Source organism: Mya arenaria, chromosome 6 (assembly GCF_026914265.1).
Source record: "Mya arenaria isolate MELC-2E11 chromosome 6, ASM2691426v1".
Classification (NCBI taxonomy): domain Eukaryota; kingdom Metazoa; phylum Mollusca; class Bivalvia; order Myida; family Myidae; genus Mya; species Mya arenaria.
This window is the reverse complement of record NC_069127.1, coordinates 77,154,472-77,182,464: the sequence shown is the minus strand read 5'-3', so window position 1 is coordinate 77,182,464 and position 27,993 is coordinate 77,154,472. Positions and strand designations below refer to the sequence as shown.

At 34.8% G+C, this 27,993-nt stretch overlaps 1 protein-coding gene across 8 annotated transcripts; it reads left to right on the top strand.

Moving 5' to 3' along the window:
• Window positions 1-4: 4 nt before the first annotated feature.
• Window positions 5-27,932, top strand: LOC128237098 (DENN domain-containing protein 5B-like). 8 transcript variants are annotated; one of them, XM_052952308.1, is made up of 27 exons: window positions 5-188; window positions 1,768-1,877; window positions 2,250-2,790; window positions 3,050-3,070; window positions 5,199-5,324; window positions 6,012-6,196; window positions 6,560-7,376; window positions 7,968-8,115; window positions 8,270-8,357; window positions 9,571-9,609; window positions 10,727-10,819; window positions 11,724-11,846; window positions 12,447-12,599; window positions 12,986-13,079; window positions 13,614-13,670; window positions 14,292-14,396; window positions 16,837-16,966; window positions 17,448-17,576; window positions 17,892-18,013; window positions 18,356-18,501; window positions 19,108-19,226; window positions 19,818-19,915; window positions 21,375-21,446; window positions 21,969-22,063; window positions 22,536-22,662; window positions 23,011-23,185; window positions 23,589-27,932. In XM_052952308.1, exons 1-27 carry the CDS (start codon window positions 95-97, stop codon window positions 23,770-23,772), a joined length of 4,191 nt encoding a protein of 1,396 aa, XP_052808268.1. In that variant the 5' UTR covers window positions 5-94; the 3' UTR covers window positions 23,773-27,932. The 8 variants fall into 8 exon arrangements, with proteins under 8 accessions (XP_052808268.1, XP_052808269.1, XP_052808271.1 ...); XM_052952309.1 differs by lacking the exon at window positions 3,050-3,070; XM_052952311.1 differs by lacking the exon at window positions 10,727-10,819.
• Window positions 27,933-27,993: the final 61 nt, after the last annotated feature.

Genomic DNA, 27,993 nt, shown 5'->3' with positions numbered 1-27,993 from the left:
GAGAAGTAAACAATGAATCTGTCAAGTATCTTTTCCTGTTATTAAGCGTTTTACAAGAATAAATAACATTACTATGGGGAATAAATAAAGAAAAATGTCAGGCCCTAAAATTGACCAAAGATTTGCTGACTATTTCGTTATAGCTGGGTTAGACGTTACTTCTGGTTTAGAACCTGATCTACTTTCGGGTATGTCAATATTTCGGATACATTGTCATTTTTATACTAAAATTTGTGATAGTATTTAAACACACATACTCACAAAAGACAACATGTTCAGATAAATAGATAGTAGTGAGAGCTACTGTATCTGTACATCAATATACGAAAACTATTCAGTGGTCATTGACATGTTTCCGTAAGACTAATTGTAAGATGAACACAAGTGACGCAATTGTAAAAGTCCAATATCTGCCTCAAACATTGTTCCGGAATCCTGAGGATATCAAATATTATGGTTGAACACCATAACCTCAGAGTTGTGAGTCTCGGTGGGACACCATTTACTTTCTAAAGGCAGAAAATAAGATAGGAACCAAAAATACATGTCTATTTCAAGCATACATTTATATAACTAAAGACACTAAAAAATTTAACTAAAGAATTTCTTCAACATGCTTTGGCTGTAATTCTTGGTAAAAAAAAGCAAAGACCACATAAAAAGCCTATATAAACTCATTAGAATGAAGAAGAAACAAGGCCACATTCTTCAGGGGATACCTGACTTCAGGGGACACTGATTTCCATTCTTAGTGTCCTTTCAGGATCTTTGGAAAATGTAGTTAGTGTCTTCACGTTTTGATGTACATGGGTTAACTGTTAAATAGAACCAGGTCCAGCGGCAGGTTTATTTTAATCTGTAGAAAGGATCATGTGTTCAAGCCCTGCACTTGGTGCACTTTAACTCCTAGATTTACTTTACTGGTGTTGGGAGTAAGATGCAGTCCTGAGTGCCTGGATTGGCCTAACAAATAAAAAAGGTTAATTTGAATGGAGTGAAGTGTGCGTGGGTAAAAAATCAGTTACCCATTTACATTGTTTTTCTCTTTTGTAAAATTGAGCCCAATTCATAATATTTTTAAAAAAGACACTTCTCAACAAAAAAATCATGAATCTAAATATAATTAAATATATATATCAATTTCTTCCATTGGTTTCAAATTGGTTGTTAATTCATTTTTATGAATGTATTTGAGTATATAATTTAAACCCTTAAACTAGCCACACAATTACATGTCAGGTTTACTAAAAATGCCATGCACTACGACCACAAATAGATTTTTTTTTTTCTTTGGAAGGCTTCTGCCAAGTTCTGTTTAAATCTTAAGCCTTTCACAGTGATCTTATTCAGGGATGTGATATGTCAGCGGATTCGTGGATACACAGATTTCTGTGCATCTAATTGATCCAGGGAACCGAAAAATTGTTCTATTTTGTATTTTGTTAACTGATAGGAAATAGAGCTGTTTGCTTTTGCTTATTGTTGGTATTGACACTTGAGTTTGCTTCAAATTTGAAGTCAGGAGGGCCCTTGAAATGGCTTCTAAAGACCCAGTTTTGCTTCTGCGGGAGGTTGCTTCCCCACAAAGGCATCGTCAAAATGGTTTCAGCCCTTCAGCTGCACAGTCAATCACATCACTGTTACTAGGAAGTTAAAGCAGAGTTTCTATCAGAGCTGATCTCTATTGGAAATAACTCTGCCTTTATATAGTAGGAATGTGTCTAGAGAAGAAGCTCTTATTTGTATCTTTACTTTCAATTTTTATAGGGGAGCACCTGCAATGTCCGCCTCTACAGAGACCGTACAAGTCGCGAGTCTTAGCGAACTACCCAGACTCCCTGCCTTGGAACCCGATCGACAGAGATGCAGTAGGAATGGTAATTTGTGCTGAGTGCAGCTTCTTGACCTTGTTGTGAATTTCTGTAAACAAAATATCATAAATATATATGAGGTCTTGGTAAACATTCCTAGAAAGTGTCATTAAAATTTTGAATTGCAGATCATAACAGAAGTGTTATTGTAACTCAGACAGTGAGTGTGTAGAAAGAATAAAAATTCACCTTTCTTGTATACCCGGTATACAGATACATCTGCTCACTATTATCTCATTGACTGTACACATGTATGATAATTTTTCCACAAAAAAGTGTTTCTGCCATATTTTTCTTAGTATTATTAACATATTTTTGTTTTTAGTATTTGTTGTTCAATGCTTGTAAATGTAATCTGTGGATGTAATTGTGTTTCAGCTTTGTCTTCCAAAAGGCCTTTCATTTCGAACTGAGAGACAATGTCACAAGCCACAGTTCCACTCATTTATAATCACCAGAGAGGATGGCTCTAAACTGTATGGGTCATCTTACATCTTCTTTGAGGAAGTCACAAATGTTCAGATCTGCGCGGCCATGCAGACCCTACAACACATGTATGAAGCAGAAAGAGGAGGGGGGCTGATCACGAGCATAACAAGTACCCAATCGCTGCAGGAGCCCTTGTTAGATCACAGTCCATTGTTGGACGATCGGGACATTGACACTACAGAGAGCTATGATATTAAAACTGACAGACTCTATGTGACTAAGAGTATCTGCCTCATCTCACAAGTGCAGTTTGTGTCTGCTCCGAGGACATTTCTCAAGCAGCTAGCGGAGAGTGTCCACAAGCCGATAGCCAATCAGCTACCTCTGGAAGCGTACATATACAATCAACTTTACGATGTGCCCATGCCCCCACCTGGGCGCAGTATGAAGTTCTATGGAGTCACCTCACCCATCTTCTGTCAAAGACCAAGTATGGAAACCTGAGGTTTTGAGTAATTTGAGAGAGAGAATGTTTACAAGTATTTAACGCACATTAATTGATTTTATTGATTTTGTTATATTAAACTTACATCTAATTAGACTCAATGCATTTTCCTTGGGACTTGTAATTGTATTCTTAATATGTGTATGTAGTCATGAATGGAAGATTTCTGATGAAATGTTTTTCAGAGATATATGTTTGTTAAAATGTCTTGATGCATTAGAGCTTTACTATTTCACTGTTGCAGTGGATTGGAATGATATCAAAGGTTTGTAAATGCTTGGGTGTGGGTTAAAACGGATGTAGAATAGATAAATAGGCACAAGCTATTGGGAAAATGTATGAAGGAATATACTGGTATGTTTTATCTATAAAACTCATTTAATATAGTTTGTATAGATCTGTCATTTGCAGCGTTCTTGTTTGATGACATTTAGGCCTTCAGTAACAAGTTAATGACATTCAGGAATATGTACCAATCAATTTCTGTTTTTTTCAAGTTTTTTAACCTTTAAATATTGTTTAAATACTATTTTCACATGCAAATGCCTGAATATTCCTAAATGTTAAAACTATTGCCTTGGTTACAGCGTGCTAAAGTGTAATATGCGTTATCATACAGATCAAGTATCTGCTATAGTCATATAGTTTTGGCTCATGTTTACGAACAGTCTCAGGTCTGAGTCACATCTCAGTATATTAAGTAATATAATTAATCATCGTTTATTACCGTACACTCTTTCAACAAAATCTGTGTAAAGATAAATAAAAGTGAAACTTGTGATATGCATCAATTTTCACCATCGCGTCGCAGGAAAGAAATGTATGTAATGAAAAAGTTATATGCCTTTTTGAATCGTGAGACCTTACTTAAAAATGAAGCCAGGCCCAAATATCTCGAAAAATACTCTGCACATTTCTCAATCTTAACCCATGTTTCCACATAAAAGCGTGGCATAGTTCAATATTATAAATGTTTGACTCCTTTTAAAATGGCATTATGGATATCATTATGTTTATGTTGATTATCATTGCTTAATATTTTAAAGCAAAAAATGTGCTTGAGGAATAACTGATAATAGATTAGTTATTAGATAGTAAATTGTACTCATTTGTCTTGTAGTATTGACTGAAGTGTTATTTTATCAACATGATCTATCATTAGAGAAAACACTTTTAAAAACATTTGAGAATTTTTATCATTTAATGATGTAATTAGTTTAAATAAGTTCAGATTGAGAATTGACTCAAGTACATACATGCCATATTTTCTGGAGACCATCCAGGGGGATTTGTTCAAAAGGCTGAAAATTCAGGGGGATTTTGATTGTATTCAGGGGGATTTTTTTAGCAGGTCTAAGTTGGGAAATTTTAAAGTATTTTTAGACGCAAGTATGGAAAAATGTTTTCACATAGTTTGCTTTGAAAACCTCTTAACTTTTGCATTATACAGAATTATTTTATTTCATGATTTATCATATTTTTATGATACACTGTCATGTCATACTGTAATGCACTTGCAGAACAAAATATGTCATTGGAAAAATATGTTTTCGAGACAATTAAATGAAATTTACCTTCCTCCAAAGTCTTTAAAAAAATTGTGCTTAATTCTATCAGCTTTGATGACTTTCAGACAATAAGGGAATAGAATAAATATTATTAATTTCTTCCTTCCAAAAGAGTAATATTTCTTTGCCTTTGATAATTACTACAAATTAATTGATCACTTGTTGTAAAAGTTTCCTTTTGGAGAGTTTCACTCACATACTGTGGTTTCACTTTGTCATTATTGCCTGATGTAAAATTTCAAAAAAAATAAAATTCCGGGGGATTTTTATCTCCCGCCGGGAGACCGGGGGATGGATCGAAATTCCGGGGGATTTTTCCCCCCGCCGGGGGATATGGCATGTATGCAAGTATTTTTTATGATATTGGGGCCATAAACTGGTTTTAATGGGCTTTATTTATAGTTCCACTAGTTTACAAATGAAACTTTTCCTGTTTGAACAATAGAAAATCATGGAAAAGTGTAATGATTTTTCAATTTCAGTTCATATTGAATGTTTGAAGTTAGTTTGTTACATCTATAACATCTGTTTAACATGTTTTACTACATGCATATTAAATAATTGACAACGCATGCTGCCTAAGTTTGCCTTGCCGTATTTATTGATGAAAAGAGCATGTTGCAAAAAACATACCATCTGCTTAACCAGTTTGAAGAAATATGGTAGAGATTTTACGCATTTGCATTGTTGTTATAAATGTGCCATTGGTCACCAAAAAGACAATGTCTCATATTGATTGTACAGTGAAGTCATTGATGAGTCATTATGACATTTAAATGTACATTTAATCCTTGACTTAATTCTATGTCAATAACCTACCTATAGGTACTGGTGAGCTGCCTCTGTTTGACTTCTCGCTGTGGGATCTTGTTAGACTACTGGGTCTTGACCACCTGGTCCAACTGCTAGTCAGCGTGTTGCTGGAACATCAGATACTCCTGTTCTCATCTGGTAAGTAGTTCTATGAACATGCTATGTGACCATGTAAGACTACTGGGTCTTGACCACCTGGTCCAGCTGCTAGTCAGCATGTTGCTGGAACATCAGATACTCCTGTTCTCGTCAGGTAAGTAGTTCTATGTACATGTAATGGGACCATGCTAGGCTACTGGGTCTTGACCACCTGGTCCAGCTGCTAGTCAGCATGTTGCTGGAACATCAGATACTCCTGTTCTCATCTGGTAAGTAGTTATATGTATGGTACATGAAATTGAACTATGTAAGACTACTGGGTCTTGACCACTTGGTCCAATGCTGGTCAGTGGTTTTTGAATTTGAGCATGATCAGGTTATTTGATTACCAGATTTGTGGCAAACTACAAAGTAGCAGGTTTAAAGATTTCAAAATGATTGAACATTTTCTTATACCTTCCTCTTAATTCTTGTTCTTGTAGCTATTGCCATGATATATAGCAATACACTGGTCTGTTACTATCAAAGAGATATTTATAAAAAACACACAAAATACATTTTACTTACTGAGTAGTTGTACATTGGCAAAAAACAACTTAACCCGTTGGTGGCAGAGAAAATGTTAAAGCTGGTGTTCCCATTTTCCTGGCAGCATTTGTGCTTTAGTTGGTTTGTACTGATATTTAAAGTATTTATGTTTGTTCATATGCCAATTTCATGTTACAGACTACCATCGACTGATGCTGGTCGCAGAGAGCATGGTAACGCTAGTGTTTCCATTTTCCTGGCAGCATGTGTATGTGCCCATCCTGCCTGCCTCGCTGCAACACTTCCTGGACGCTCCTGTTCCCTATATCATGGGACTACACCATGGGGAGGATGACATGGATAAACCTCAACTACCTAATGAGGTAATATTTTTATAAGGAAAAACCCATCTAAATTAGTAATTAAATAACAAGTGCTAGTTTCACAGAACATGTTTTTTAGCAATCTAAACATCTGTCATCTCCCTCAAAACTCAACTAGCATATTTTTTGAAATGCGGACATTTATATCTTTTTGAAATCTAAAAAACTTAAGGGTTATTAAGTGTTATGGATAAGTGTCTCTCGCAAAAGAGGTTACTTATTTAAGCCCTAGTTTAAAACTCTCAAAATAGAAAACCTGTACTGGTATCTGCCTAGGGAACAAACTGCAGCATGATGAATTCATTTTTTGCAATTGTGCAAAATAAATAGCATACATAAACAAAACTATATTATTTATTACAGGCAAACCTGTGTTTTGTGGACATCGACAACAACACAGTTGAGGTGCCTGAAGATCTACCGGCCTTTCCCTTTGAACAGGAGTTAAAGGAAGAACTGTATCAGGCCATTGTTAGCAGCAAGGAGCGCATGCTCAAGGAAACATTTACTGATTCTGTCATTTCTAGTCCTAAACGCAGGCCTAACCCTCGCCAGCTAAGCAATACCAATGCTGATGTTGAACTAAGCATGAGAAAAAACTACAGCTCCCCTGGCTTGGAGAAAATGGAAATCTTGCAGCAGAGTGAGGCTTGGTCTAAAATTTCCGCCATTGCAAAGAAAACCGGTGTCTGGAATAAAGACTTTGGGACATATGAAATGGAGGTGTCGCCTAAACTTGCCAAAGAAGAGGAGGCTAAAGAAAAGTTTACTGACTCGAGTAAAATGCCTGCTAGAGAGTTAGAGGAGTTGAAGTTTAACAATGCCATACGTGAAATATTTCTGAACAGATTTGTGAATATGTTTTGCTGGTACGAGGAGTTTGTGATATTGAATTCGCAGGATCTTGACTCGTGGCTTACGAATAGGGAGTCAATGCAGAACTTTGATAAGGCTTCATTCCTCAGTGACCAGCCTGAGAGTTATCTTCCTTTCATGAGCCCATTTCTCGAGACTCAGATGTTTGCCTCCCTTATTGATAATAAAATTATCTCAAACTGGGAGGACTCTGACGCTAGTTTGAAGGTGTTTGAAAGTCGGGTGAAGACTCTAAAAGAAGGCTTGGATATTTCATCTCACAGATCTCAAACCTACCTTCCTTGCTCAAAGCTCAAAGATACAGGTGGGTTGCTGTGAAATTTGCTTTGATTTTGATAATATGGTTTTAGGCTTGTAGCCCTCCAAAGCCTTACATGCTTATAGTGAGGTTACAGAAGTATCTTCTGCTTATAAGTTATTTTTGTGTCACCTGCGAAACACAACTGAGACTGGGATTATTTGTTTGTTGGAGTCACACTTTCATTTTCAAAACGTAAGGTCAAAGGTCAAGTTTATGCTGTCGTTTACTAGAAACATTACATGCGTTTCTGTTCAGTAGCTTTTGAACTGTTTGGCAAAGTCTTTAATCTAGGTATGCATAATGGTCATGGTCAGTAAATGACACCTATTGATTTTTGGATCAATAGTTCAAGGTCATGGGGACATTTTCTAGAATGATAGGCACTCCTATTCCATATGCAGAATCTAGTTCAGTGTTTGAGCACTAACTGTAACATGATATCTTCAGGTGAAAGACCCATAAGGCCCATTGTGTTTTTTAAATGTACTCAATTTTTTACATACTGTATTCCCTAGGCTTAAAAATTTTCTTGATTTTTATTAACTTAAAGAAAATAGTTCTGTCACAATCTTACACAGGGATTTTGTATTTCAGAGATTCTTATAGAGAAGCGATCAAACTACATAGACCATATTGGAAAGAAACCAGGCTTGCCAGAAGACGTTACCCCTCCGCCGGAGTTACAGCTTGGATTCTTTCCCATCCTTGTCAAGGATATACTCAACTCTGAGGCTAATATCAAGTTAGTGAATATTTTGTGTCTGTAGTCATGGTCATGTGCCTCAGGTAATATACTTGTCGTGAATATTTCGTATATATTATGACATAAGTATTTTCTTTGATTAAGTGGTAGTGCTTGTGCTGTTTCTGATGTTCATTTAATGATGATATTTCAGACCTAAGATGGACAGTGCCAAATGGCGAAGAAAGGACCGCTTGTTGCAACAGTCAGAACATCTGAAACTCAACTCCAGACAGAGAGAGGTATAATGCAGAACCTATCAGAATACTTTTGTCAATTAAAGAAGGAGCTTAGTTCATAGCCTTCATTTATCATACCCCCAGATAGATATATCTGGAGGCTTTATTGGAATGGTATTTGTCCCGTCCCATCATGTCACAAAACATTGTGTTGCATGTACCTCCAAAAGTATTGCTCCTTCATAGCAATGTTGGGCAGCATCAGAAATGGTGCACCTGCAATTTCTGTGACATTTCGCTATGTCTAACAGGAGTTATGGCCCTTTTATTAGGAAAAAATGGTCTGAAGCTTATTTTACTTCACATATGAAACTTCATAGAGATGTTGGACAGTATGGAAATTGTGCACCTGCCGTTTGGGTGACATTTTTGTTGGTCTAACAAAAGTATAGGCCCGGTAAATATAAAAAACGGTCTAAAAATCTTCATTCCAACATAAAAATAGCAAAATGTCGGTGAGTTTTTTTATGCACATGTTGTTAATTCCTAAACAAGACACTTAACCATTCCTGTGTCAAGGCAGCATTTGGGGGTATTCATCAAGTCTGTGATAGCTCTAGTTTCTATTGGTTTGTTGTTGGCATGAGATACTGTATCCTTGAGTGTTGTGTTACGTGTGGTAATTTCTAACAGCGTTGCACTTGTACCCTGTAGGTAACTGTGTATATTTTAAAGAGACACTTCTGCTGATTGGTTACAGAATTAGTTTTGTTATTTTAATTTCCATATCCAGTGATCTAGGATTTTCATTTCAAGACTCATTGGCCATTGGAATGAAGTACATAAAAATGAATTCAGATTGATTTGCTAATGTACATAAATACTGTACCATTCCTTTTATGAAAGATAGTTCACAATTAATTTATTCTCCACAGAATATGATTAAAATGATTGCTCACTTAAATACTTAATATTATAATAATATAAATTGTTTCCATTTTATTTTTTACCCTGTGTACTAAACATTTAGAAGAGTTTGATTTTCCTCACTTTTTTCTCCTGCATATTTTTTTTATTCTAGCGTATTATCTACAGTAAAATATGGAAGCGTTCCGGTGCATTAATTGGGAATTGTACGAAAAGGAAATGAAAAATGTTTCCTAACTGTGATAGTGTTTCTGTAACTGTTATGCTGTAGTTATATATTTTAATGTGTTGGTTTATTTGGTTATGTGAAAGTGGCCTTACATGTATTTGTGTTTGCTGGTGTGTTTAGTTGTCCCTCCAGGGCTCTGTGGCCAAGCAAACCTGGCTTGTAAGTGTTGCATGACCTGCTTCTTCTTTCTCTCAATCAATCCTGCAATACTGTTGGTTAGCTGGCAATGAGGATAAACTGTAATTCAAATTTAAAAAAGTATTTATATGTAAACATTTAATTTTTGAAATAATCTGTAGTTGTCATAGTTTTTGAGCATAGTCAAGTTTTTGCCACTGAGTACTGTCAAAATATCCATTGTATACTATTTACATCTGCCTAGTCCTTTGTTTAGATAAAACTTGACGTTCATATTGTATAACACGCAGGGAGTTATCACGTCATTGTTTACTTCAACATTGCGCTCCGATTGGATTAGTCCGACGTCATTTAATCATTAACATATGACTTAACAATAATCAGCTATTCCTTTATACAAACGTATGTTGTCGGTTACACTTTTTTAAGATCAAATACTCAATAGCAGAAGATACTGCTAATTCTTAATCGCAATGAATATATTTTGTAAATGTAAATATAAGTATTGATCACCTTTTTTCTTGCATTTATGCTGTATGAATGCAGAAGGGCAAGCAAGCAAATGACCAAGAAGCACTTCATGGAATTTGCTGGCATGCCCTTCTGAGTTCATACAGCATAAACGCAAGAAAAAATGTGATCAATCCTTAAGAATACAGTTTTGCCAGTGCATTCATGTAAGCTTATTTGTTTTCCGAAGAAATGAAGTCCTATTGTGAAAGCCTTTGTAGCATTGTTGTAATCATCATGCAAAAACATCAACCTTGGCCACTACTCGAAAACCATTTAAGATATTCAAATGAAACTTAGTACACATGTTGCTAGAGACAATACGCACATGTAAAACAACAAATGTGTTAGAGGTACTATGGCTTTAAAACCATGCGAGTTATATTTATGCAAAAAGCTACAGAAACATGCTCAGTAGCAAAAAGTTTAAACATAAACCCGGTTAAGTGGCAATGGGCAAACGCCCCTTTTTTAACTGAAAACAATTATTGGCATTCACTCCGCGACACATTTGCTTTTATTCATACATTTGTGTGAGCTTATCTCCCACAGTTTTAAACAATATTGTATCAAGGTTCCATGTGTACTTTATGTTCAGCACAATAACTGTAACATGGTTTTGTTTAAGAGCACAAGAACGATTGAAAGTCATGACCCTGATGACTATTGTGAACATGAGGACACAAAGACAGTCGTGAACTTGTCTTACTGTGATGATCATGTAACGTCTTTCTTCTCTTGTCATATCCAATTTTGCTACAATGCTGCTGCACTTCAGTGTTCTGCCTTCCCTGTTACCATATTTGTCTTAATAGATGTGCAGTGTGTGTCAAACTCAACCCCTTGCATGCTTGTAAAGTAATCATCGCCAAGGTTTCAGTAGGTAGTGTCAGTTGTATAGTGTCAGCAGGTGAGCTTGAAACAATATGGTGGTGAATTTGATGTTTACAGTGGAATAAAGTTTTCAGTACGCCCCATAGCTAGACAAAATACCCAAAAAAGGACCTCCTGCACATCTGTTAGGACTAACAATATATTTATGAAAATAAAACACTTGTTGTTATATAGTTTTAATCTCGGCAAGTTTTAACAATTCTTAAGATATTTTTTGACTGACATGTACCATTTAAATATATGAATAAAGTTGTCTTTGTCTGTGTTCTGTTGCCAATGTTGCATGAAAAAAATAATTTGCAGGATTTTTTTTTCTTGATTGCAAATTGTTTCTGAGTTTACCATGAATTTTGCTTTTCCCTATGATATATTTAGCAAGCCTGCAATGCAAACATTCAAGCTACTATCTGTAGCAGCAGCAGCTGTTTCTTCCCTTTGCAAAATGAACAGCATATTGCTATGCAAAAGGCATGATGGTTGACATTTTTAAAAATCTATCTTTGTAAATAAAATTTCATATTAAAAAGTACAAAAATAGCAAAAAAATACTGATCAAGTTATTAAATATTATTTTTTGAATGTAGTTTATTATTGTCTGAATTGTTTTGTTTTTGGAAAGGGTAATTTGTCTTGGACTACGGCAACTAAATGCGAAGGTGCCTATATAACTATGATCTTTATTTATCAAGTAAATTCCCAGAATATAGACATTTTCATGGCACCATCTTCAGAAGTTCCTGGCAGAAGCTCGCAGTAAGCTTGTCCAGCCCCGGCTGACAGAGATGGCAGCGGGAGGGATGGCTCAGACAAACTGGAAGTTTGTGGAAACATTGCTCAAAGAATGTAAAACTAAGGTATATTTTTTTCACCTTAATCTGTCAGTTTAAATGTTTTTATGGGATCAGTAACTGAACATTGTTTAAGTCATTGTTTTAGGTTTTCTCTACTGAGTTTATAATTCTTGTTATAGGCAAGATTTCAGAAGTGAAAAGCATATTTTTTATAAAAATATTGAAATATTTGATTGACGGAATGTTAGTATTTATCAACTTAATGTAAGAATGTTATACATTTTAGTCTCACCAGCATAGATTTAAATCTTTTGTTTACATGTACAAATCTAAAAATATATATTGATAAAATGATGACAGTGAACAACATTTGGCAAAATTCAGAACCCTGACACAGTATTTATACCATAATTGTAATGGTCAACCTTCAATATAAATCTGTGATTTATCTGAAAGGTAGGATTGGAACCAGCGTATTGAGAAAAAAATTCAAAATTGCATATTTTCAGTTTAAAAATATAATGGTTTACAATATCTACAGCTCTAAATAAGTCAATAAGCTTGTACTTCTTACATTTTAAGCTAAAAAAATATCCTGATTCCTATTTGTAACAGTTTAGACAACACACAATGACCTCATATAAAATAATAATGTTATTACAGACAAAGAGGATGTTGGTTGAAAAGATGGGACAAGAAGCAGTAGAGCTTGGTCACAGTGAAGGAAACCTAACTGGGGTGGAGGAAAACACCTTAATAGCCAGTCTGTGTGACCTGTTAGAGAGAATCTGGAGTCACGGTCTACAGACAAAGAAGGTAGGTGGAGCTTGGTCACAGTGAAGGAATCCTTACTGGGGGGGGGGGGGGGGGGGGGGGGGGAGGAGAACACCTTGATAGCCCGCCTTTGTGACCTTCTGGAGAGGATCGTGAGTCTGGGTCTTAAGACAAAAAAGGTAGGTGGAGCTTGGTCACAGTGAAGGAAACCTTACTGGGGTGGAGGGGAACACCTTGATAGCCAGTCTGTGTGACCTGCAAGAGAGAATCTGGAGTCATGGTCTACAGGCTAAGACAGTGGGGGGACCAGGCTAATTTGTGTAATTGAGAATGCCTATTGCAAGCTGAGAAGTGTCATCAGCTCATGTACTGTATAATATTTATTTAGGTTATTATATCTAGTATCTCTGTTCATTTCTATGTTACAGGGGAAGTCTGCTCTGTGGTCCCATGTGCTGAACTTTGTTGAGATAGAGGAGGGTAATGAAGGGAAGCCAGTCAACCCGGACCTTCTTTCTCCAGGTAAATTCCATCCCTCCCTCACCTTGGGCTGGCTCTCGCCGCTTTGGGATAATAATCTATGCATGTCTCAATGGGAATATTTGTTTGTAGATTTTACAGGTGGGAAAAACTTGTGTATTGGGATTTTAGATAATCACACTTGATGAAAATAGATAAAATAAATTTGTAGCTGTTCTGTCACTTTCATGAAAGGTAAACAACAAATGTATATTTATGCTTTATAATGACAAATCATTGTTGAGTGTTTTGATTGGCAAAATTTATCAGACATTTCTCTGTGTGCTTGCGGCTTCTGTTTGTGATATTTTAACCAATGCTATATGCTATGAAATCATTATAAAATAGTAATGGCTCTATTTTGCCATAGAATTCTGTTCTGGGTCAATTAATTTATAAATAAAACGCTGTTTTTTGTGTAAGCTGATTTGAAAATTATGATTATTGACCAGTGCATTATTGAATATAATGTATGTCTGGTACTTCGATACAGCACAAAGGTACAATAATATTAAGGAGCCGTGTATTTATTTCCAGCATCAAGTTTAAGTGAGGGTGCGACATACAATTGTATGTCTAACAATATCCCAATTGGTAGGTCATCACAATTTCTAGCCCACTTAGCTGTTGTACAGTGGATCATTTCAGTCACTATTTTCAGTTTGAAGGATGGAGAAAATAGTCGCATGAGCAAAATTACAAACAAATGTTAAAACTAGATCTAAAACCCATGTTTGCACAGAACGCTCTTGATGGATGTTTTTATTTTGAACATTTTCTCCTTCTTCACTATTTTCATTTACAGGTCGTATTTTATTATTATTTTTCAGAGATTCATCGTAAAATTTTATTGTTTAGTTTTGTGCTTAAACTTTTAATGAATTTTATGTTTTGAAAAAATATTTACATTGATTTGCTCAATTTGTTGCCATATGTACCACTACCTGTATTTGGGGGTAAGCGATGAGTAATTTATACTGATATATAAGATAGCTTTAATAACTGAAATTATTCAAAATGTTGTTCTTGACTTTACAAATTAAACTTTGAAAATGAGAGTTGACAGTTTATAACAGACAATGTTTTATATTCCATTAAAAATGTCCAGGTTTAAATAAAGGATCATAATGTTATATACTTTCCACTGTAGAAGTGTTCTACAAATACTTCTAAAAACTAGATTTAGTCTCCGAGTTTTATTTTTTTATATAACAGTGTTGGTCCCAACTGGTCTGAAATCACAAACGACGAACATTCGGAGGAGTAGATCGCTAGCCGACCTAAACTCCTCCCTCACTGACATATATGCCACTCTGTGTAGTAAGTTCAACACACTGCGTGTAGTCAACAGTCTCTGTGTGTATACTCTCTAACACTTCTATTTTTAGCTGACCAATCATAAACTGTCAAGCCAATCTAAGTTGTGTAAGTGATTGGATTCTTCAGAAGTATTATGTTTAAAATACATGTGGATGAAGCACTGCTTTCATTTTTTAAATGAATTGGGTTTTTATTTTATTCAAATGGTTTGTCATATGTTTTAAAAGGGGTCAAGATTTACAATGTGTAAAAGTATAACGTTACACAAGGTGAATTGATTTTAAAACATTTTAATATGGTTGGTCAAGAAGAATGTAACCTTGGTTGGTAGTTAACTAAACCTAGGGTAGAAGTTTGGTAGTTCACCAGTTGATTTTTCTACTAACTCTTACAGGTGTGTATTTTGTATATTTGAGTGAAGATTAGGGGTGACGGGAGTCTTATTTACCCTCAGATGTTTAAAATATTAACCTTTACATGTATTTACACTTATTAAGATGGTTAACAATTATATATGTATGAAAATATTTATGCTGGATCTCTGTAATGGATTTCAACAGTGACTGTTTAAACTTCTACAATTAATATCATATTTTTTAATCTTCCTTGATTGATTCTATAGCCCAAAAATATCAGTCTTTAGCACATTAATTTGACCAAGGTCATCATTTTGATGTCCAAATTGTTTAAATAAACGATAAAAAAATATTTTCATTTGATGGGGTCACATTTTTAAAGCAGAACTTTTTTAATACAATTTAAAAAAAAATGTATATTTTGACATTTAATATTAATTGTTTTCGAATGGTTTTGAATTGTTTTCATAGTGGCATTATATAATTTGTCTTGTCTCCAAAATGTTAACCTGAAAAGTTAATTGCTATGTTCTTTCAACCACCAGCGCTTGCATGGTGCATACTCCGTAAGAGATACCAAAGTAGGTAGTGTTGTAAACCACTCTGTTTGGAGCCTCACTAGTTTCTGTGGAAATATATTTTGGCAAAAGATTTTTAACATTTTACAATCTAGTTTGCTTTAAACTCTTCAGGACTGTTGTAATAGCAAATATCTAATAAGAAGAAAGTCATTGTCATTATGTTTATACAATAAAAATAATTAAAGCTTTGGCTAAAGTATAAGAACAATAAAACTACAATAACATCCATAAATCCTTATTTAGTGTTGTCTATACGTGTTAAGCCTAAAAATATTTCCATGGACACTTAAGCCTTTTTTTAAAAACATTTACGATTGTGTAGCGAGCGACACGGTAATTTCTACCTTAGATTTAGTTGGTATCCCATTGCTTAGTGTTGTAGGTTTGTTCTTTTCCCCTGTATTTGGTTTGGATTTCAAATATATATATTTACACCTCAACTTCCATTCCTTAAATGAACTGCCTTTCGGCAATTGCGTTCATCAATCGATGAACGCAACATCTTCAGATATGTTCGGATCGTAATTCATTGCATAACAATATACATGAAAGCTATTGATCTTGTTATTGGTTGTATTGTGTCAGCAGGTCCCGTAAAATATAGATCAACATTTTAGGAAGTGTTAGTTTATTAAATTTTAAATATATTGGTGCCAGAAGAGTTTCAATTTTTACGTTTTAAAGTGATTTCAAGTGGTTGATCTTTTCCCGCGTTATTGAGACGTCATTTGAAAAAAATGTTTCCGGTTATAGTCGGGTCGTTCTATTTACAGAATGGGTAAGGACGGATTACTGAAAAGTTTTCTTAAATGAAATTAAATAGTTTTTTAACTATTCTTGAATGAAATAATGAACTATTGGTGTAAATATAAGGAATGAATTGCGGGGTTGATGTCATTATCGGGGTATGAACGCAATTGGGTTGGTCAAAGTTGACCAACCCAATTGCGTTCATACCCCGATAATGACATCAACCCCGCAATTCATTCCTTAAATAATACTATAGTCTGCCCCTAAACATGTCACATGTTCAATGCTTTGCATGCGTTTATAATATATATAATTCCAAATGAAACCATGAATGTTGGGTATTTTATATATATGTATATTTAAATGTGTATCATTGATTTCTTTTAAGTTAAATACTTATTATTAGTTTAATGAAATGGCAAAAGACAAAAACTGTTGTTATTTTTATTGCAAACATTGTGAACCATATGTACACTTACTGGTAGTTTGGGTTATGCTTGTCTGTGATAGGTTTAGGTGTATCTACATTGTTTATGTAATCAATAATAAATTTGTTGTTTTATTTTCGTTCCCAATATTGAGTATGAGGTAGAAACACAGTGTCTTATCATAAGTGATGTTTAAAGAGAGAAAATTATATGTAATAAGAATTGTCTTTTATGTAAAATTCTTCAATGAATCATATGATGTGCAATTTTTTTAAATGCTAAAGCATGAACTGGTTTATAAGATTTTTCTCTGATTTCTCCCTAGACCTGTCTTCAATGGCACTGCCAGAAGGGGAGAAGACTCCACGACGGGGACATCGGCGGACCGGCAGCAGGGGCAATATAGAGTTACCTGCCCTCAAACCCTTGCCAAAGACCCTCTCTTGTGACATGAGGTATGTAGGCAACTTTCACCATAATAACTTGCATTTTGGGGGCAGTAATGAGGCTTGCAATTTGCCCGAGGCAGTGGGTGTTGTTGTTTTTCAATCCGGGTCTCATGCTTGATAATATGTCTTGCATATTACCTTAAAGGTTTAATTGTGTAACATTTGACATAGAATAATAGATTTCACCATATAATGGTGCGATGCTGGCTAATGACATCGTGGCGTGTAATAGTTTTAGTTCAATGTTGATGGAATTGATGGGTCCAAGATGGTAATTTTCCAACATGAAATCTGTTCATTTATTTGAAAATATAGAATTCGAAATAAAATAAAATGTCCAAATTACCAATCTTTACATAACCTATTGTTTGACTTTGAAAATAGTGACTTGTAAAGTTTTTAAAAGTTTACAGTTTAAGAGACCGGCCTGGCTTACAAACTGTAGCTTATATCGGTTGCTGTGGCTAAGCTTTCTACTTGCTTGCAGGCGTGTACAGGAGATGGGTAACATAAAAACTGATGTAGGTCGTGCCCGGGCGTGGGTAAGACTTGCCCTTGAGAAGAAACTGCTCTCCTCACACCTGAAGGAACTTCTGTCTGATTCCTACCTTCTCAGGTATGTGTAGATCTTCCAAGCCTGTTTTCTAATATATCTTAACTGACTTCGGATGAAATCTCCTTCCCACTGATTTCTAACCTGCCAATTTTTGTGTGTATGAAGCAGAGAAGGGGATCATACTTATGATGATGGGTGAGAGGCAGACATTAATGCGACTTAACCTTGTGTAGGTGTATCGTATTTCAGGAACCAAAAAAAAACATTGCAATTTCCTAAGTCTTATGGATGAGCAGAAACAGTTCCTGTATTACCTTCTGTCACTCAATGAATATGAACTACTTCTGCTTCACTAATATATCGTATGTTTTTCAGGAACCTGTACAAGCGTTACGCATTCCTACGCTGTGAGGATGAGCGGGAACAGTTCCTATATCACCTCTTGTCTCTCAATGCCATGGACTACTTCTGCTTCACTAACGCATACACTAACACAGGTAAACTGAGCTGTCAAATAACTTTAGGCTGTATTTAAATAATCTTTCTGATCTTCACCTTAAATTGCATTTGCATTATTGATCTTTTCCTCCAAATTAATTATGTTCTTTATGATTTTATACCACATGTAGAAGGCACTTGGACAAAGATAATTTTATAATTACTCATAAATTGAGTATAAAGATAATATTTAGAAAAGTTAGTTACCAGATTGACTAATAGTTCCCAACTTGGACAAAATACCACAAATGATACTTTGCCCAAACGTGTAAATTTGTCTATAAGTGGAATACTGTTAGATCTATATTAATATTAAACCATTTCCTTTAATTGTTTTATAGTGGTTCCATACCGTGTATTGATATACCCAAGCCTGAAGTTTGGCTGCACGACAACCAGCGCTAACCCCTGGATCACGTTTGCCGGTCATATGGGAGAGACGGGGATCATTGAGATACCTAAGGGAGTGCTGGAGTTCTGTGTGGAGGTAGGTGTATGTGTATTTTGTGTAGTGTGTGTATTAGATGTCGTATGTGTGAACCTGGAATCATGTGCATAAGTCACGTGGAGAAGACTGGTATCTTTGATATATAAAGTTGGTAGTTTCCTGAATTTTGTGTGGATATTTGTATGTGTATGTGTATCACTTGTATTGTGTGTATTGAATGTCGTATGTGTGAACAGGGATCATAAAGTTACAGAAAGAAGTTTTTTCTTTGTGAAGGTATGCATAAGTGTATTGAATATATTTGTGCATACATGTATTGAATATATGTGTGCATACGTGTATTAAATATATGTGTGTATTGAATGTATGATTATTTATTAAAATCAAATCTAACATAATTGAAAATAGAGTTTCATATAAAAGCATATTTGAATTTCAAAGATAAAATTATTGAATAGTTAAAAATTTGAAATAATGTATTAATGCAGCATCTAAATAAGAGTATATTTAAGAAATATTTAATAATAAAATTAAGTGCTTAAAGACAATCTATTAACTTTTGTGAAGAAAATAACTTTCCGGAAAATTGGTAGTTAGTTCTGCTAAATGCTTAATGATTGTCCCATTGATTTTAAATACTTCCAGCACAAGAATCTGGGTGTGCTAACGACGTTGAGAATAGGCCATGACAACAGCGGCATAACTCCCAAGTGGCTTATAGAGTATGTGCTCATTCGGAATGAGATTTCCGGACACACTTACAAGTAAGTATGTTGGCCAGTAAAAGGATTAATTCTTTACCTCAATGGTAATTATTATGGTACAAAGTATAAATCTGTAAGACTGCGATGAAAATCTAAATACCGGTAATATACCAACATGGTCCATATTCTTAATTTCACTAAGGTCTCGAGTTTCTATTTGAGACTCCAGCTCAGAAAGCTTCAGTTTATAATGTAGCTCATTTTGGCAAAAGATGTGTGCTTGATATTATTATTTTTGACAGATACAGCAATTTTGACCATATTTACTCCTATTAAAACCCATTTTTACAACAAAATTAAAAATTACTTTTCAGAGTCTCAAACTTAGACTCATTAGCTTTGTGAAAATGGACCAAGTGTTAATGAATATCAAATGAAAATGATACCTCATGATGGCAGTGTTTCAGGTTATCAATCTATTAATTGTGTAGTCTGCCAAAAGTATTTTGATATGGATCTTAATTATAAAAACCTTTTAATTCATTTCTTATGTCTTTCAGATTTAAATCAAACATTTTTTTGGCTAGATTGTAAAGACAGGTAAGCCATGACCTCATATACATCTGTAGAGCACGTTTTGTCTTGTTCCAGGTTTGTGTGTGGTCGGTGGTTAGGGAAAGGTGTAGAGGATGGCAGCATAGAGAGACTCCTAGTTGCAGAACTGCTGTCTCAGAACTCCCAAGCTGGCGGTATGGTTTACTAGTACTCAGCAGTTAAGATTAATAGTGCCTTTTTGTAGAAGTTATGAAGGAAGAATCAAACTCTGTAATTTCAAAAGCCAAATAATAAAAGCCATTGTTTCATTATCAAGTGGCACTCAACCAAGTGAGTTTGAATTATAGCTATTTGGTCCTAATTGTCTCTACTTCAATGTAGCATGTTATACAAAAACAATGTTTGTAAGCCAAGAGCTTACTATAATTGAGCAGTTTGTTAGCTCTACTGGCCAAAGGCCAGAAGAGCTTATGCGATGGTAATGTGTACGTAGTATGTGCATCCGTGCGGTCGTGCGTCCGTGCGGTCGTGCGTCTGTAAACAATTGCTTGTGAACACGATACAGTCTTCAGTTTTGATTGTATCTCGATGAAACTTGTACAGTATCTAGATATCCATTAGAGCTCGGTTCCTTTCGAAAACCAGCCAGATCCGCCCATGCATGGCGAGATTATGGCCCTTGATAGTATAAAAAAATGCTATTGTGTAAACAATTGGTTGTGAACACGATACAGTCTTCAGTTTTGATTATATCTCGATGAAACTTGTACAGTATCTAGATATCCATTAGAGCTTGGTTCCTTTCGAAAACCAGCAAGATCCGCCCATGAATGCCTAGATTATGGGCCATGAAAGTTTTAAAGAAATGCTTTCTATTTTTAGCCAGGTCTGCATGAGCGAATTCTATTTTTAGCCAAGTTTACATGTATATGTTAATTCAAGTCTAGAGTTAAGGGAGACAATTTGCAAGTCTAGGATTTTGAGAGACAATTTGCTTTTTGCTTCTGCAGTTGATTTTGTAAATTTCTCTGCCTTGTTCTTGTTGAAAGCCCAAAGGCCATTTTTTAGCTTTAAGTTCTGTAGTCTGCGCATTCAACTTAACAAAATTGATTGTGAATGTTTAAGTTATGCACCTGGTGTCATTACTGGCCACACCCAGGGTTCACAGGTTTGGTAAACATAAATCTGGAAAGGTTTGAAAATCTTTTTGTGTGTTCGTGCATCCATCTCAACACAATTGATTGTGAATGTTTGTTCAAATTGATCAATGTTGTCCTAGGATGCCCTTGACTTTGACCTTTTGACCAACTTTTTTTAACTTTTAAAACTACAGAAAATTTTACTATGAGTACAGTTTTGAAAGCATTTTTTTTTTGTCAGATGACTTTTACTTGGCACATATTAAAATAGTTCATGCAACTAATCTGCTTACAATACTTTCTGGGCTCAGATGTTGAACGTGCTACGTTTTCAGGTAACCCAAACACAAAACATAAACTATATGTCTGTTGCCTTTTACCCATACATACATGCTCTGGATTGATATGACCACGAAAGCCATGCCAGTAGAGCATAGGCCCTTTTGGGCCTCTTGTTATAGAATAATATTGGTCATAATATCTTTCCCTTCATGTACTTGTATTTACATTACAGAACTGTTGAGTGCAGTTACCTCCCCTCCCAGGGCAACGTCCCCGGTGTCAGTGAGAAGCCCTGCCGAACCTGGTAAGGCAATGTTCAAATACAGGTTGTATAAATCCTTTGTGTTTTTTCCATATATTGTTTTTATAAATAAAAAAAAGGACTCTTAGGGTTTAACAACAGGGATATTTCATTCAAACACTAGAAGTTTGTTTCCAATTTTACTACAAACAAACAACAGGAACCTCCCCTAGAGAATTTCCTTATTTTGCATTCCTGGGGTGGGATGTTTCGATGGAAAAGCACTCAGTTAAATTAGGTAAGATTGTCTTAACCAGGCTGGATACAGAAGGAGAAGAACAACTTACAGATGGTACATGTTTGAATAGATCACAAAACAGTTTTGCAACGAAAAAAATCCATAGTAACCTCAAACTTGCAGAGTGTTCAATTTCTCAATGACAGCACTGTCCAACAGAAGTAGGCAGCGCAAAGTGTTGATAGACAATGGCTTATCATAATTATCACAGGGATGACTGCACTTTCTAGGATGTTTAGTTTAACAATGTAGGATGGGGTAATTGAGAGTATTTATGGTTGTTACAGGTACGACAGGAAACCTGACGATCCCCGACATACAGGAGATGCTGGGCCACGCTGTGAACGGTTTGATTAAGCACTTCTACCGGTCAGAGAAAGAGGTACATTCGGACAGTGTTTTATTTCTGTCAGGTTAAGTAAAACAGTGTTACTTGTTCAAGGTCATATTTCATTACACGTTGTGTTATAATAATGGTAGTAGATTTTACACTTATATTTTTATGCTCACCTGAACTGAGAGCAGGTACACTCCATGATAAGAATCAAGACAAATTGTCTAAATTTCATTATTTGCCTCTTGCGATAAAAAAATCCTAGACAATTTGAGAATTTAACCATAATATTTCAGAGAGGCATCCTGACTTGAGAAAAGGATCTTGTCCAGTGTATGAGCTTATGAATGGTTTCTGTTCCTCTTGCTTGTATACAACTATATCACGTAACTATATTTTGGAGAGGCAATCTGACATACCTGCAGTGGGGATTAAGGCCTGGTGCAGTGTATAGGGCTTATATCCCAGTACGGTTTCTTCTCCTCTTCCTAGTATACAGTTTAATCTACCTATATTTCAGAGAGGCAATCTGACATACCTGCTATGTGGGGATAAAGGCCTGGTTCAGTGTATTGAGCTGATTTTCCTGTACGGTTTCCGCTCATCACGCTTGTTCAGAAACAAATTCTACACTTGGGACTACCTTGGTATGTTCACAAACACTTGTGTCATATTAGAAAATGAATTTGCAGAAATAATTAAAAAAATAATTGCAGAACTAATTCTTTATTATCTTAAAATTATTATTTAGGTCAAGAGAAGCTGAAATGACCAATTCTAGTAGTTGTAGCAAACAAGGTGTTCCATAATGACATGACCATATGCCAATAAGTCGACAAGACCAGAACTTCACACTATTCATGAATGCACACTCACTAGAAATAAAAAAAATGATAAATTATAATCTCTGGTTATTACGAGTAATAGTCCATTTGGGCTTTCTTCAATTTCCCATCCTCCACAATTACAGTATTCTCTATTATTGTCTATTAAAGAGCGTGTGCGTTCACACCTGGAGCCTTCCATGTCACGAGAGGGAGGTCGGCGTCGTACGGAGGCCGAGGTTGCTCTGTTCTGGGCTTTATCTAGTCTACTGTCAAAAATCAACGAGGATGCAGAGTCTGTTGGGAAGGATGGGAAGTTCCAGATCTTCGTCTGTGTGGGAATCAGGTTGGTATTATGGTATTTGAGTAATAGGACAAAGTTGAAAGTAGACTGATGGACCTTTTAATTTGATTCAGATTATTATGTAGTAGAAATAATAGGCCTGTTCTGTGAATGAGGTTGTTTGGGCTCGGCCCAAAATAGAACTGTTTGACTTTTTGCTGCTCTGCATGTTTTTGCATTATGCTTTCAATAAAAGAAATGCTCTGTGACACAAATTCCATATAAAATCATGACAATTGTTCCACAGGGATTGGCAGTTGTGTATCGGCCAGAGGCCTTTGTACAAACTTCGGCAAGTAAAGAAGTTTTGCTGAAAAATAAATTTGCCAAAAGCATGGTTGATATTCGATAAACCTTCAAGATAAATACTGAAGACTGCTGCATATTGTTTGTGTTGTATTTACAGGGATCACACCCTGCAGTCGTGGCTGCCCATGATCGCCCGGAATGTGATCACAGCTCAGATGTACGAGGAGAAATCGTTCATGCGTGACAATGACCTCATCACCTTCATCACTCACATTCTCGACACGCTCAATGACTTTAACATTGTCTTGGAACCATCTCTGGTCCGGGGGCTTGACATTTAGCAAAGGAACCTTCACTGGTCTGGGGAATGCCGTTTAGCAAAAGAACCTTCTCTAGTCCAAGGGCTTGACAGCAGTTGCTTCCCCTTACAGAATAGTAACACTGCCATTATACTACCAATATACTCTTCAATTATTAAGAAATTGATTTCATTTTGATTATTTTTAAATTGTCCTACCAAAAAAGTAGAATACCAATGAACATGTCTTAAATACCAAACATGATTTTATTTTCCTGGATGAATTAGTGATTATTTACTTGTAAAAATAGGGCTTTTGCATAATAAGTTTCGCAACACAGTAAAAGGATATGATTGAAAATCGCAAATCTGTGCTGCCTAGTTTATTTCTAAAGTTGTCTTACATCGCACCTGTGGGCAGGTTTAACCTGGTTTTAATTATATCCTGGAAATTAATACTGCCATTATTCAGACTATTTTTTTGCATGAGAGTACTCTGACAAATATTTACACTGCTTTTATAGATTTTGGTGTACGTCTATTTAATGAAATTAAAATGCGTTCACTGAGCTGGTCGAAAATGTTTCAAATAATGTCACAAAATGTAACATCTGAACATTATGAATATCGTTCGATTTTCCAATTTATGTTGGATAAATTGACATTTTTCTCACACAAAATCATAAGTTCACCTGTTGCTGTGCTACTCATGAAAAAATTGCTTTCAATGATTACACCGCAAAAGGAATTTCAATATTCCACCAAAATTTTACAAATATACTCTTTTATGCCTTACGGAAATAGTTCTGTGTTTTGTATGACTAAGCAGATACTCTTTTGCCTTTGTTACAAGAAGTGTTTAACAGTCAAACATATTTTTATACTTCTTCATATGATTTTGGCCTTGTCACTTACAGTATTTGATTATTTTTGCTGGTTTACGCTACTTGGGGGGGGGGGGGGCGGTTATAAAAAATATTATTTTGGGTTATATTGTGGACTTTATCTTATTGAGGGGTTATCTGTGTTGAACTGTATGTATATATATATACGTAAAATTTGTGTCAACTTAAGAATTTAAACAACAACAGTCTTGATTGTTGAGATTTGAGTTGATAAATATATAGGTTTCTTTTTAAAACCTGTGAAATACAGGAACATTTTGATGTAGTCATTGCGTGCGCATACATGAGAAATTATACATATTATTGCTCAATGATGTTAGTGGACAGTTTATCTGGTATTCATTGATATGTGACGACATAGTCGGTATATCTCTTGTACCAGTCATCAGTATTCAACTAACAATCAGTTGTAGTTTGAATATGCATGTATTTAGTATATTCATTAAATAATAGTAATCATATACATTTCAGACTTACATGTATACATGTATTATATTTTGTTGTGTACAACAATAACCTTGATAGTAGATACTTTTAGAGCAATATCTTAAGTCATTAGCATTTAAAAAATTTGTCATCACTATTATCAGCTACTTAGGGATGTATTGTTTTGTTATTAAAGCTTTATATAATGCATGTTTTAAAAGGTTGAAAGCTCCTATGTTCATCTTGTTATGGCTCCCTTTCATGATGTGTTTTGTTTGCTTTAAAAACTATGTATTTTATAGTTCTATTTTATTTTGTCATTTCCATGTGTTTTGCAAACTATGTTTGCGATATTTTCAGGATTAAAATACCATCATTTTTACATGTTAAGCATTTTTTAGACTCATCTTTTAAGGGTTTTTCCCATGCACGCTAATTCTGACAACCGTGACATATTTTATTGCCTGTGCATTTATAAGTCGGTCATTTTTGTCAGAGTATATTTCTAGTCACTTTTTACAAGACTACACAAGATATGTGTGTTCAAACTGAACTATGTATTCATTATCTGCACAAGGTTTTCATGCTTGATGCAAGCATTCAGAAGTCCGCATTTAAATTATATTTGGCACGAAAATGTGTGGAACATTTACCTCTGTAGTATATGGAGATACAGTTTAGTTACTTTACAGGGTGTTAAATGTGCTTGAACATTGAATAACTTATGCTTTTTTTATGTTTCCGAAAGAACTGAAGGCCATTGCAAACATAGTATTACAAAATCCCTGAAAACATGTGCATTGTCCATATTGGCATGGCTGACGCCTTTGAATTTAAAATAAGTTAACTTAGCTGTGCTACACCACTCCAATTATGCCAGGCCTTACCATATCTTATGATACTCTAGTTATTCTATTGGTAATATATATTATAATTATTAAAAATATTTATATATACTTCCTAAATAATTATTTAGAAACTAACCAAAGAAAATGTCTGTTCTTCAGAGCAGTATCTTCACTTTTTGTATGAAAAAGTAAAATAGCAATCCCACAATTGCATTTAGGTTCCTACTGTTCATTGAATCAGATTTTGTGTCAAACTACAATATTTGATATTTAGTATTTTCTTGCTATCTTTCTACAACAAAAGACATTTTACATTTGTTAACATCTACAATTGTTTATGAGTGATTATTTCATAATTATTTATGTTATTCTGAAAAATACTAAGATAACAGACCACACATTGTTTATAGTCAGTAAGCAGCTTTATTTCACCATTATTTAATTTTGTTATTCTGGAAAATACTAAGATAACACACCACACATTGTATATGGCCAGTAGTCAGCTCTTTGTTTTTGTTTTCTTGGTTGGAATGATAAGTTTTTATTCAGTTATATTTATTTTTCATTTGCAACAATCTGTAGGGCTGTTACAAATCAACTCAACTCAACTCAATATTCTTTTATTATATCACAGTTTATATTTAAGTAAAAGCAAGTGAAAACTCAATATATATATATATGTTAACACAGGTATAAAGAGGTGGATTAATGGCGGCTTCACAACAGGTTTGGAGTTCATTATTATACAAGACAAATATTATTAGTAATGGGAATGTGGTTAGTTCAAATTGTATTTTTTTATAACAAAACAAACTCACTGAGAATGTTACGAGCACACCTCTTGGGCGAGATCCCGTGCCGCCATGCCGGCAACCAATTCTATTGGCCTGCACTATTCCGATTTTAGAAACGTCCTCAAACAATCATTCACTAAGGAACTTATGGATGGTGTCAACACAGTTCTCGGCCCCGTTAGGGTACACAATGCCATTTAAAACATATTAATGCTGCATATTTTCAAATCAAAATTGTTATTTGAATTAAACCGTCCAGGTTATATTGACACTTCCATAAAATTGTTCATGTAACTAAAAGTCACTAAAAGTATTAGGTATTGATGTTATTCAACTATTTTAGTGGAAAACTCTTTGATGTTAATTACTTTTTAAGTCTTGATGTCTGCAATTAGAATAATTGATCACCATTTTATTTTATTCTTCATTTTATTTTATTCTTTAGAACGTTCTACTGTTTTGCAATATACACTTGTAGTTTTGTGATATATTGTCAAATGTTTAATGAGTATTCTGTTGTTTAAGTTGATTTCTTATTGTTCTTACAACTTTTGCCTTTATTGGCATTAAATTTTTACCTGCAAAATATTGACAACCTGGCTCCAATTTCTATAATTATTTCATACCTCTAATAACAGGTTTAAGCTTAGCACACTATTTTTTAGTATAATTTCTTTATTTTTTCTCTTTTTACAGAGTTTTGAGACTGTTTCAGGAATATAATTTTAAGATAATAATGATAAACTACTTTATGTCATGTTAATTAAGTTTAAGCAATGAAATAAGGGACTTAAACCTGTTATGCTTGAGAAACTTTGATGAATTGGGGCCGGATGCTTTAAGAGTACATTTAGTGTACTTTCAAAAGTCAGGGGCCCATCTTACAATGGACAAACAATAATATTTCAGATCAGGAATTTCAGTTCTATATGAAGCCATTGTCACAAACAATATTAGTTTTACGTGCAAAATCAAATAAACATTACCTAAACTGTCTAATTAAGTTATTAGCTTCGAAATTTTTCATTCAAATTACTCAGAAATATCAATTTAAAAAGTTGAGGTAGCATACGTGTGTTGCTATGATTGCCCCACCAGTCAGTGTATAAGGCATGGTGATTGTATATAATGCTAGGATGTATTGGTTCATTGTCATACTGTTTTGTTACACCCTGTTTGGACCTTGTATGTGAAGTTATTATTGAGAAAATAAAAAGCAAAATTATCATACATTTTTTGTTCAGCAATTACTTCGTTTACTCAAAATTAAATAATAGTAACTCAGTACTAC